Source organism: Pipistrellus hanaki, assembly GCF_964339955.1.
Source record: "Pipistrellus hanaki genome assembly, chromosome: 18".
NCBI classification, from domain to species: Eukaryota; Metazoa; Chordata; class Mammalia; order Chiroptera; family Vespertilionidae; genus Pipistrellus; species Pipistrellus hanaki.
In genome coordinates, this window is record NC_140520.1 from 27,341,682 (window position 1) to 27,354,992 (window position 13,311).

The window sequence follows — 13,311 nt, forward strand, 5'->3', positions numbered from 1 at the left end:
AGAAGGGATTTGTATCCAGATTCTTTCTGGGACTCCGGATCCTGAGTTCAGTCCGAGTCTCTCCGAGTTTCTTGCTTGAAGAGCACTTGTCACCAACTGTCCTTCCCCCAATCTCAGAGCAGACGAAAGTCTGCCAGTGCTTTCCCCCCACTTTCCCACGGATTGAATTCATTTTTTATTCTCTTGGCTTTGGAGAATGTAATGCATGGAATGGCTGATCGACAGCTTGTTTATTTGAACCCCGGGGTGAGCTGGGTTTCTGCTAGATCAGAGGCGGGGGTTGAGCTCAGTCACAAGGTCAGAGAAGCACCGTGATTGCCTCTAGTGTCTGGCCGGAAAGCCTTGGGCCAGGTTGGAGAGATCTGGGTTCTAGACTCTTCCTAGTTGTCTAGGCACTCCGTGCCTCAGTTTCCCTTTTGTGAACAGATGCTAAAACCTGCCCTACCTACGTCACAAAGTTATAACTGGGATACAGCGAGAGCGCAGGGGAAAGCTGCACAGATTGGAGCATCTCTACGCGCTTTTCTGAGCAGCACGGCTTCCTTGTGATGACAGGGAGGGAGCTCGGGAAGACCTGGGTGTCTGCTTCTGACGGTGTAACTTGTGGGAATGTCCGTGTACCTTCAGGACGTGGCTGAACTTTTCTCTTTTCTCTTCCGCACGCTCCAGGCTGGGGGAAGTTTGCTCGGCTGACCAGAGCGCTGACGAGCAGCAGGGGTGTCCTGCAGCAGCTGGCGCCCAGCGTGCAGAAAGGCGAGAACGTGCTCAAGCACTCCCGCCTGGCTGAGGTAAGGGCGAGCGTCAGCTCATCTTACACGTCACCTGTGTGGGGCCCAGGGGCTGAGGAAATGGTGCACAGCAAGTGTGCTGGCTTCGAGGGGACCTCCAGGATCCACAGACTCTCCACCTGGCCGGGATGCATACCACGATGTATGACTTTGGGTAAGGGGCCAAACTCCCATCTGCAGCAGGGGTCTTCAAACTACGGCCCGCGGGCCACATGCGGCCCGCAGAGGAGTCTGATCCGGCCCGCCAGGTTTTTTGGGCAGTGAGCGCAGCCGAGGTGTTACAGTAGGAATTAGTAGTTCATATAGTCCGGCCCTCCAGCTCTCTGAGGGACCGTGATCTGGCCCCCACTTTAAAAAGTTTGAGGACCCCTGTGTAAAAGGGACTGCAGACAGCTCAGTTCCAAGTTGCTTGAGCTTACATGTGTCAGTTCACTTTCTTGAAGAAGTAGGGAAGGAGCTAGAAGGGCTATATATACGAAAGGGGGCTGTACCTGTAGACCAATAATTTAAACAATATATACGATCAAAGGAAAAGAAGATACAGGAAGCAAAAAGAAAATAAAACCACGGATGGTCCCACTAGCCGGGTGCTATTCTCCCTTTTGTCGGGACAAGTCCTTGGGTGATAGTCACACTTTTTGGTATTCTGTAATTTAAATACTCAAAATATATAAACTTAACTATAATGAATACATCTTATGTTGGATGATGAGAGGATAAGAGAGGGAAGAAAATAAAGGTATTTGCTTGGCATATACACTGAATGGCCAGATTATTATGATCTCTGAATGCATAATAATCTGGCCACTCAGTGTGTGTGTGTGTGTGTGTGTGTGTGTGTGTGTGTGTGTGTATACTAGAGGCCCTGTGCATGAATTCATGCACAAGTGGGGTCCAGCCAGCCTGGCCAGGGGGAGGTGACATGAGCGGTTGGCCAGCCTGCCTGCTGGTCGAACTCCTGATCGAGGGGACAGTTTGCATATTAGCCTTTTATTATATAGGATATACACTGAGTGGCCAGATTATTATGCATCCAGAGATCATAATAATATGGCCACTCAGTGTATACACAGGTATATGTTTTATATAAACATTCATAACAAAATTAAAAATATAACTCAACCTGCTCTATAGTTTTCTCCACTTAATACCCTCTAATGTACTACACAGTTTACTTATTTATTGTGTTTATTGTCCACTAATATGGCCTAGGCACTTAAAACAGTGCCTGGCACATAGTACATGCTCATCCATAGTAAGTGTTTTTTAACTGATCCAATGGATGAAAAAAAGGAAAGGATGTTAGTGTATTTGTCTACCTGTCTAGCATAAGAAATTGCTCATTACTTGGCAATGTGACACAAACATCTGGGTCACATCCCAGGGGCTAGTAAATTTTAGTTAACTTGGTTAGAGGCTTGCCAATTTTATGGATCTTTCCAAAGAACCAGCTTTTGATTTTGTTGATTTTCTCTAATGGTTTCTTGTTTTGACTTTTATTGATTTCTGCTCTAATTTTTATTATTTCTTTTCTTCTGAATACTTTGGATTTAATTGGCTGGTTTTTTTTTTTCTTCCTAGTTTCCTAAAGTGGGAACTTAGATGATCGATTTTTGATCTTTCTTCTTTTCTAATATACGCATTCAGTGCTATAGATTTCCTTCTAACCGCTGCTTTCACTGCAGGCCACACATTTTGATAAGCTGTGTTTTCATTTTCATTCCCTTCAAAATAGTTTTAAATGTGTCTTGAGATTTCTTTGATCCCATGTTATTTAGAAGTGTGTTTACCAAGTACTTTGGGACTTTATAGCTATCTTCCTGTTATTGACTTCAGGTTTAATTTCACTGTGGTCTGAGAGCAGACATTGTGTAATTTTTACTCTTTTAAATTTGTGAAGGTGTGTTTGATGGCCCAGAATGTGGTCTAGCATGGTGAATGTTGCAGGTGAGCTGAGAATCAAGTGTATTCTGCTGCTGTTGTCAGGTTTACCCAGGTGATTGATGGTGCTATATAGATCCTTACTGATTTTCTGCCTGCTGATTCTGTCCATTTCTGATAGAGGGGTGTTCAGGTCTCCAGCTTTAATAGTGGATTCATCTGTTTCTCCATGTGGTTCTATCAGTTTTTGCCACAGGATTTTGAAGCTCTGTTGTTGGGTGCATTACCATTAAGGATTGTTATGATATTTAAAGTGATTATTGATATTGTTGGATTAATATTTACCATATTAGCTCTTTTCTATTTGTGCCCTTGTTCTTTGTTCCTATTTATCTTACACTCTTTTTCTGCCTTTTGTAGTTTTAATTAAACATTTTATTTGATTCTGTTTTCATTCCTTTCTTAGCATGTCAATTATACTTTTTTTCTTGCTTTTTTTTTTTTCCCAGTGGTTGTCCTAGAGTTTGCAATATACAATTACAACTAATCCAGGTCTGCTTTCAAATAACACTGTGCTGCAAATACCTTATAACAAAATATTCCTAATTCCTCTCTCCTGTCTCTTGTTTGCATGTTTGTATGTTTTTGGTGTGTATGTTTATTTGTTTGTTTGTTTGTTTGTTTGTTTTGGTCATTTATCTGGCTAGGTGTCCTCTGTTCTTGGCTCTGTAGTTTTATGTCTGGCATAAATGTAGAGAAATTCTCAATCATTATTGCTTTTCTGTTTCTCGCTCCTCCCTCTGGTTTTCTCATTACCTATATCTCAACTCCTTTTGTAGTTGTCCCACAGTGCTTGCACATTCTGTTCTATTTTTGGGGGAGCCCTTTTTCTCTTTGCGGTTCAGTTTTGGAGGTTTCTATTTGACATGGCCTCAAACTCAGAGATGTTTTTCCTTAGCTGTGTTCGGTCTCCTAATGAGCTCCTTCAAGTCGTTCTTCATTTCAGTTACAGTGTTTTTGGTTCTTTCTTTGAATTTCCATTTCTCTGCTTACATCATCTACCCGATTTTATGTGTTACTTTTTCCAGGAGAGCCCTTAGCCTATTAGTCATAATTGTTTTAGATTCCTGGTCAGATAATTCCAACATCCCTGAATGTCTGGGTCTGGTTCTATTGCTAGCTCTGTCTCTTCACATTGTGCTTTATTTTTGCCTGTGAGTATGCCTCGCCACTCTTTGTTGAAAGCTGGGCAAGGATGTGCTGGGTAGAAGAAATGGGCAAAGAGGCCCTCAGTGAGGTGGTGGTAAGGTGTGGGGGAGAAGAACCATCTGTAGCCCTGTGATTAGCTGCGCCCCTGGGCTGTGCATTTCACATATCTCTGAAAGAATAGGGAGGGAGGCAGTCTGGGGTCAGGAAGCATCAGGCCACAGTGCAAATCTGAGAGAGGCCTTGCCATTCCCACAGGGCCCTCTGCAGCAGAGATGCCAGTGAGAGTAGTCCTGTCCCTGGACTCAGCCACCTCCTCGCCCAGCTATTGGCAGGTGCTTCCCTGGAAAGCTCAGGTTTCTGCCCTTAGGAAGCTAACAGGAGTCAGTCAGCTAACTGCACACCTGCAGCTGGGCAGAGAACCCTTTCTGGGAGTGGAATCTGAGAGGGCACAGCTCCGAGTGCCGTCACCTCGCCACTGTCACGCCTTCTGCCTTGGTAGGGAGGAAGTTGTGGCCGGTGTATGATCCGCTCTGTGTGGCCTTCATGCAGGAGTGGCCCTGCTGGGGTTTGGTCTGGCTGGAACGACTCTAGTTCCGGTCACTCTCTCCATGGAGCAGCTGTGGGCAAGATGTGGAGGCAAGCCACCTTTTCTGTCACACCCTCTCACTTCTTCCTTGTGAAGGAGCCAGGTCAAGATATAACCTGACGGCTGAAACTGGTTTGGCTCAGTGGATAGAGCGTCGGCCTGTGGACTGAAGGGTCCCAGGTTCGATTCAGGTCAAGGGCATGTACCTTGGTTGCAGGCACATCCCCAGTAGGGAATGTGCAAGAGGCAGTTGATCGATGATTCTCTCTCATTGATGTTTCTAACTCTCTATCCCTCTCTCTTCCTCTCGGTAAAAAAATCAATAAAAAATATATTAAAAAAAAAAAGATATAACCTGACTTATGCACTTATGGCTAGAGGACTGGCACATCCATTCCACCATGCCAGGGGCATTAAGTGCTGCCTGGCTCACAGCTCCTGATACTCACCAACTCATCACAAGATCTGGTAGCTGCCCCGTATGCTTCTGTTTCTCACGAAGATGACAGGAGTAATGGACAGAGACAGCAGTACAGGTTACAACTCATTTGGCGACTTATTTAGCTGTGTGATTTCGAGCAAGTCATTTCACATCTAAGAGCTTCTGTTTCCTCCTCTTCCTTCTCTTCCAAGGAAGGTACTATAAGTTCAAATGCGAACGTGTACCCATTAGATTAATGAGGCATAAGGAAGATTCTGAGTACAAACACGCTGGCATATAGTAAATGCGCAGTAATATTAGATTTTGACTCCTGTTTTTTTATGTCCCTTTAGAAAAATTTCTCAAGTTTCAGAAATAAAACAGATTCTTTATCAGATTTTAAAGCATAGAGGTATATAAAGTAGAAAGTGAAAGCTTACTATTTCTTAGAAGTAACTAAACTACCTTTAAAAAAAATCAGAGCATGTGTTTTATTACAAATATTTGTATATAGGATTTCAATCCATTTTTTGAAATGAAAATGTGAGTCATACTATACATATTATTTTCTAATTTGCTTTTCTCCCCACTTACTGTTATGTTTGGGATATTTTCCTAAGAGCACATATCCCTTTTACTTTTCTTTTTAAAAATCTGTTTTTATTGATTTCAGAGAGAGGAAGGGAGAGACATGAAAACATCAATGATGAGAGAGAATCATATGATCAGCAGCTTCCTGCATGCCCCCTATTGGGAACTGGGCCTGCAATCTGGGCCTGTGCCCTCATGAGGAATTGAATTGGGACCTCTTGGTTGATGGGTCAGTGCTCAACCACTGAGCCACACTGCCCCTTGGTTCTTTTTAATGGCTGCTTTGTATTCTGTTGAATGACTATATCCAAACCTGTTTAGCTCTCCCCCTGTAGATGCATATTCAGGTTGTTACTAATTTTTGGTACTTACAGAGAATGCTTCAGTGAATCTCCTTGTATGTATAGTGTTGGTTTTAATTTAAAAATATTTCAAGCTTTCAGAATAGTAGAGAGTAATTTGACCAAAATTTATTTATTTATACCACCTAGATAGTAAATGTTAGTTTCTCACTTCAGATCCTTTTTAAGAAATTTAAATATTACAGGTAACATTTAGGTCCTTTTTAGAAGTTATTCCCGGAAGTAATCATCATTCTGAAGTTGTATGTCTGCTTGCTACTGAATTTTTTAATATTTTTATTGCTTACGTATTTATCCGTACAACATAGAGTGTGATTGTTTTTAATGTATTTACACAAATGATACCACACCGGTATTTTACAACTTGCACTTTACAGCTGACATTTATTTTTGAGAGCGTTTTATTTTGCAATAATTATAGACTCACAGAAAGTTGCAAAACTAGTACAGAGTGTCCTGTACCCTTCACCTAGCTCCCCTCAATGCTAACATCTTACATAACTATAGCACTGCTAGGCCCTGCACACGAATCCGTGCGCGAGTACTCTCTGCCGCACTGCAGCTCACTGCCCCGCCCTCCCCTAGCTCTCTGCAGCTTGTAGCTCACTGCCCTGCTGCTGATCCCTCGTTACTGTCACGGCGTAATGACTATTTGCATATCACCTCTTTATTATATAGGATATCAAAACCAGGAAACTGACATGTGTAGGATATTGCTAAGTAAACTAAAGACCATATTCAGATTTCGTAAGTTTTTATATGCACTGGGTAAACAAAGTTTATTCATGTGTTGGTGTGTGCGTAGTTCTATGCAATTTTATTTCATGTATAGCTTTGGATAGCCACCGCTTCCACCAAAATCCAGACCTGTTCCCTCACCACCAAGGAACTCCATTATATACTAGTAACCCCTTTACAGTCACATCCACATCCTATCCCTACCCCCTGGAAACCATGCGTTATTTTGGTGTTTTGAGAATGATACATAAATAGAATTACATAGAATGAACTTCTGTGATTAGCTTTCGCCAGTGTAATGTCCTGAAGACCCATCCAGGTGCATGTAGCGGTGATTTGTTCCTTTTTCTGTTGTGTGGATATACCACAGTTTGTTTAACCATTCACCCAGTTAATGACAGTTGGGTGTTTCCAGGTTTTAGCTGTATGAATAAAACTGCTTAAAAATATACACACACAATATGGACATGCTTTAAATCCTCTTTCTCAGTGTTCACTCTCTTCTTGCGGGGAGTTCCTCTGTAACTGGGGTTTTTGGTGTGAGCGCTTTGGTTCTCCTATGGCTGAGGCCTGTGGGTGTCCTGGTTGAGTTTTCCCAGGCCACATACTATAAGGTTTCCCCTGGTCCTGTAATGGTTTCAATCCAACCATGTGAACAGTATGCCTCAGGCTTCACACTCATGTATGGCACAGACTTGGGGTTCTGATTTCTTTCAGGCAATCCCTTTTCTGCCCAAAGTTTCAGACGGATGGCTAGTTTCCTTTTCACGTCTCTGAGATATGGGGTGGAGCTTTTCCATTCAGTGTTGTTGGTTTTTTTAAAAATTTATTTTTATTTTTATTTTATTTTTTATCAGGGAAGCCCCTTGTCATCCTAGCAGGAGCATAGGTTTCCCCTCCTACCCCCTACAGCACATACCTTCTTCCGATAGCCCCTTCTTCTGAAATGCTCCCGAGCTCTTTGGTTTTAGCTCTTACTGATTTCCTATAATATTCCTGGAACCCGAGGCTTTGAACGTTAATTTTTCTTAAGCTTCCTTTCTAAACATTTGTTTTAAGCTTTACACAGCATCGCCGTGTGTTTGCTGTAAATGGACAACTTCCCCTATTTGCTTAGGACACTTGGATGTCTGTTAGCTCTCCAAATGCTTGTGCGCGGGTGAAAATGAGAGATCGCTGGAAGTGGGATTAAAACAGGAGGCGGAATTAAAACTGGGTAGAAACTGCCAGAGTTCAAGTTCGCACAGTGAGGTTGTACGAACATACACTGATTGCCTAATCCTAGGTGCTGCTTCCTTCTTTCACCGTTGCCAATATTCAGGGCTGTCGATGGTTTTACTCAGTCTTACGTTTGAACATTTTAATGAACTTGTACAGAACGTCTATTTTTTGTGAACTGCAACAAGGACTTGATGGGATAATTGCAGAGGAGACCTCCCTGCCTCCCTGACCTGCCCGAGGTACGGCCACAGCTGCCCACAGCGGGACGTGCGTGAGGAGCAGGAGGTGGCGCTGAGCCTGCCCCTCCACAGGCACTGGACACAGGCAGGGTCTGAAGTTTGCTGGGTGAACACGTGAATTCCCAGGAGAAGAGCAGGCGCACTCTCCTTAGCTAAGGGAGAGCGGAAGCTGGGTCCCCATGTCCAGGCTGCCTGTGTCAGGGTCCCTGGCTTCCTGGTCCCCCAGGCCGGGATGTATGTGAACCAAGTTGTGATCCTTTGTCCTAGAAATAGGCTCTCCAGGCCTTGAAGTTGATGTTGCCTGCTCTACAGTTTTTGCTTTTTGGGTGTTGACTTCACTGGACTCTTCAGACTTAGGGAAAGGTGATACTTCTACCCTCCTGGTATTCTCTTGCTTTGGAAAGGAACTTGACAACAGGAGCTTCTGCCCCGTGTAGCTGGGTTTCGAGTTGATGTTGCCTCTTATAAAGAGACTTGAAATACTCAGGACTGTGTCAATGAGGGAATAGACTGTGCCAGAGTAGAAGGTCATTACGAGAGGGTTCTGGATGCCACTTGATGGTACGGTGAAGATGGGCGTGGGGAGAGGGCTGGACTAATGGCCATTCTGTCGCCTTCTGGCCCTGAAGCCCAGTCTGGACCTGGTCGCTTCACCCTCACTTGGGGCCATGGTATTCCTTCTGACCATCCCTTTCTCACCTGAGGGCTGGGGTCTTGTCGGGGGAGGGTCTTGGATTGTGGGGTCTTGTGGGGGAGGGTCTTGGTTTGTGGGGTCCTGGCTTTATTTCTAGGAGGGCCATTGTGTATAGGTGTCTGTTGTATTTTAATTTGCTTACCCCAGCCAGGCAGGAGAGAACTCAAATGTTCAATGATGCCAGGGATCAACTCTACACTTGACTTTGATAAACACACGATACAAGTGATCAGCTAAAATGAGGTCTGAGGATTTTTCTGCAGCGTTTTGTGTGTGTTTGTTTCCTTAGTGACATGATGATGTAGTGGGAAGAGAAGGAGATTTGGAGTCAGACTGACCTGAATCCTCCTCCAAATCAGCACTGCATTCCAGCTGTGTGGCTTTGTAAAAGTTACTCAGCCTCCCTTATCTTTCTCTATCCCCATGAAAGAGCGTTCCTACCCTCCCCGAAGGACTGCTGGGAGGGTTTGTGGGGCTTTACAAGACAAGCCTCCTCTCCTTACTCCCTGCTGAAAAATCCTTCAGCGTCATCTTGCTGTTTCTTAGGGTCCATTTACCATATCCAGCTCTCCTCCCCAGCCTCCCCCACAGCTCTCTGCTCACTCTCAGTGTCAGCCAGGTGGCACTCGGCTCGTCCAACCCTCTCTGGCCCCCGAGCCTTGGAACATGCCCTTCCTCTGCCTGCAAGCCTTTGCTCCTCCTCTTGGCTGGGCAGGTTCCTGCCCATTCTCCAAGTCTCAACGTAGACATCACAGCTCCCCTGCAAGGCCTTCCAGCAACCCCGGCCCCACCTAGGCCAGTTGGGCCTCCCTGTCAGAAGCCTCTTTTCATGTACAAACCCCTCATTGAGCACACATGCCTCTGGAGATGCTGTTATTGTTTGCCTCCTCCCATGGATGAAGGAGCTCCATGAAGGCAGGAGCAGTGTCCCTCTTGCTTCTTCTACAGCTGTTCCATTGAACACACTGCCAGCACTTATTAAGTGCTTGATCTGTGTTGACCGAATGACTGAAGAAAGAAGGCAGCAAGCACCTAGTTCAGTGCCTCACACCTAGTAGGTCCTCAATCAATATTGATTTCCTTTCACGTTAACCCCTTTCTCCCCCTTCCCCCTCCCCAAATCCCCTATGAAAGTTGTTAGCCTTGGTCATGGATAATGGACAACTCTTTGTAGCTGATTTGATGATGATGGTAATGTTTCCATGACAACCTCATCACTAATTCTCAATACTCGAATTTCAAAAATATAGCTGAAGATTTCAAAATAAAAAGGGGAAAGAATACAACTGACGTATTTCCCAGTAGAATAGGAAGAAACCAAGATTGTCGCCCAGTTGCATTTCAATACGGGCTTTTATTTGTAAAGGTCTCGTGTGCTGGTACTTGACTGTGACATAGAGTATACGGGTTAGTACTTTGTTTCCCCGCTGCCTTTATCTCTGCCATTAAAGAACAAGTGCATCATGGAAAAAGTGCTAAAAATAGAGCCTGCCTGGTTTATGGAGAAGGATGTGTATGACAGGAATTAAGCAATTGTTTAGCACGGGACGTCTGCAACCCCAAATCAGGCTTTCCTTTATAACTAGAATGTCATTCTCAGCCTCTTGAACGTCCAACTCCCTCCTTTTCTTGAATAGGCTCTTCCTGGTGGGGACTGCGATTGTCCTCCCTTTGTAGTCACAAAACCCCACATTGTTTCTAAACAGGGGAGGCTTTTGGAGCTGAACTTGGGAAAAGGGAAAGAGATGCACATACAGGTGCAGAGGGAGGGGTTGTGCCTGGAGTAAGGCATTTAAACGGTAAGCTTTCTCTTGATCACAGAGAGCAGGTGTCTGGGGTAGTTGTGAATGATGGTGATAGAGGTGTTTGTGGCCAGTATCTGTGTCCTGCAATGATCAGCAGAGCCAGTTTGGTGGTGAAGTGGTGAGTACCCAGAGGCCACTGTCAAAGAGGAAATTCTCTTTTTGTGACTCAGGGTCCTTCTGCTGCCATTATCCAGAGCAATAACGGCTAGAAATCCACATGTGACCATGACCTGGAGGCCGCTGGCTCCTCTGACCCTTGTTAGGGCCCCACCTGGCCCGCGGTGGATTGGCCAGGTCTTCAGCCCAAGGAGACATTAGAGTTTGCCCACAACTTTGCCCCGTGCTGCTCCCAGTTCAAGCCGACATCCTCTGCTTCCTGGAGTCCTGCAGCAGCCTCCCTGTGCTTCCAGACTTGCCTCTTCTGGTCCTTCTTCCACACTGAGGCCTTCACAGAGCAATGATCATGAACCTCTCTTACAGTACTTCAAATTCTTGCCTTTGCTTAAAGGGCATGTGAAGACTTGCCTGCCCCTTTCCTTATACTGAGCTTCGTTTCTCAACTTTGGCCTCTCTCGACGCTCCTAAAACACAACTACAAAAAGCATACAGCACCAGGCTTCTCCCACACGGAGCTTCTCCCACATGGAGCTTCTCCCACACTGAGCTCTTGCCCCACCTCCCCAACATGCCCAAGCCCTGTGCACTGTCTGCCTGAGGGCCATCCTTCAAGAGAGATTTTGACAATCAACTTACATCAAAGCCTTTCCTGACTATCTGAGTCAGTTAATGGTCTCTTTTTCTCTGCTCTCAAAGTATTTTAATCCCGGCATCTCTTAGCACTTGTTGCATTGTATTTTAGTAGTTTGTTTGCACATCTCTCTCTGCTCTAAACTCTGGGATTTTTGGATCTTTGTGGGCAACTTTTGGTGTTTAAGAATTCATGGCTGTTGTTATTAGAGCACTTGAGAGTCCATAGAATTGATGGGTCCCTGAAGCTAATTTGTCTTTTTTTACCCTTAAATAAATAAACTTTATGAGTCTTTCTTTCTTCTAAGGACATTTCAGTTCTGTCAGTTTTGGTACCTGATCCTTGAGCAAGCCAAAGTTGTTAGTAAAGATGATGCATTTCATGAGCTATTGCTGGAGCCTTCTTGATTTTCATCAAGAACCTTCTGAACCAATATTTTTATTTACTTTCCCCAAATACTGGTATTTGGATACTGCTTAACCATTTCTAAGAAAAATGTATAGATTTATACATATACGTGCACAGATCTCTGTTTTCTTATTTGACCTTCCCAGCACCTATCTGGTGTGAATAGTATTGTCTTCATTTCTCCGGTGAGAAAATTGAGGCATGGAGACCTTGCCTTGCTCCAGATTGGTTAGTTTTGAAGCCAGGTTTGGCCTGCAAGAGCTGTATCTTGATTGACATACTGTGTTTGCAATCCCCTCTCAAATGCTTCCCCCAGCCATCCCTTTGTTTTCCGACATGTCCTCCCTTCTCCCACCTCCCTATCTTACATCTACATGTGCACACATGTGTATGGTTCACACTTTTTAATTCACAGTTTGTTGTCTGGTGTGTGAGTAGTTGGTTCATCCATTCCAAATCTACTTTAGAAAGAAACTCCTACATTTGTGTAAGTCTGTTCAGGATAGTTTATGGTGCAGTGTAACATCGCGGTTCAGACTTGTGCTGTTCAGTTCAGTGCACTGTGGCCACATGTGACTGTTGAGCAGTTGAGATGTAAGTTATGGGTAAGTTCGCATGAAAAGAGGAATGTTTCCAAGTTCACTGATTTACATATTGATTACATGTTGAAGTGATAATATTTTGGATGTGTATATGGGTTAAGATAAAGATAAAATTAATTTCATCTGGCTGAAACCGGTTTGGCTCAGTGGATAGAGCATCGGCCTGTGGACTGAAAGGTCCCAGGTTCGATTCCGGTCAAGGGCATGTACATTGGTTGCAGGCACATCCCCAGTGGGAGGTGTGCAGGAGGCAGATGGTTGATGTTTCTCTCTCATCGATATTTCTAGCTCTCTATCCCTCTCTCTTCCTCTCTGTAAAAAAATCAATAAAATATATATTTAAAAAAATTAACTTCATCTGTATCCTCTTACTTTTTTATGTGGCTACTAGAAAATTGGAAATTACATATGTGACTCACGTTTGTGGCTTGCATGATATCTCCATTGGTTAGTGCTTGTTTAGATTAGGGGCTTTCAAATCAAATTTGGGTTTATCTCAGCTTCACCACTTAATTAGCTTTGTGGTTTTGGGCAATTTAGCCTCCCCAGAGTCATTTTTCTTATCTGTAAAATAAACACCAGTATCTACTTCCCATGGTTGTTATGAGGATTCAATTGTATTTTGCATAGAAAGTGCTCAGCCCAGAACCTGGCATGGGAGCACAGGGAGTTAAAAGCACGGGCGCTGGCATTAAACTTGACAAAGTTTTCAACCCTGGCTGTGCCACTCAAAGCGTTTGTGGCCTTGGACCAGTTATATTACTTCCCCAGGCCTCAGTGTCTTCATTGTAAAAGATGGATGATAATAGTATGTGCCTCGTAGAATTTGAGGGTTAAATGTATGTAAAGGGCTTAGCTTACTAGCTCAGGGTAGGGCGTACAATAAGCACTAACTAAATGATAACCCTATCATAATACCCGGGGAAGGGCATCTGCTGGAAACATTCATGATGTTAAAGAGATATATGTGGCCTCTGGTTTTTATTTTTATTTCTTCATGACAGTGCATATCATTTGA

The 13,311-nt window shown here is 44.1% G+C and overlaps 1 protein-coding gene across 3 annotated transcripts in view; it reads left to right on the plus strand.

The window, feature by feature from the left end:
• KCNH1 (potassium voltage-gated channel subfamily H member 1) overlaps positions 1 to 13,311 on the plus strand; it is a 283,459-nt gene that overhangs the window by 38,770 nt on the left and 231,378 nt on the right. For all 3 annotated transcript variants that reach the window (XR_014793300.1, XM_084865530.1, XM_084865531.1), the window contains exon 5: positions 670 to 788. Coding sequence is in view for 2 of the 3 variants with exons in the window: in XM_084865530.1 (XP_084721656.1) it covers positions 670 to 788 (119 nt within the window). In the remaining variant the exon portion in view is untranslated. The remainder of the gene's footprint in view (positions 1 to 669; positions 789 to 13,311) is intronic.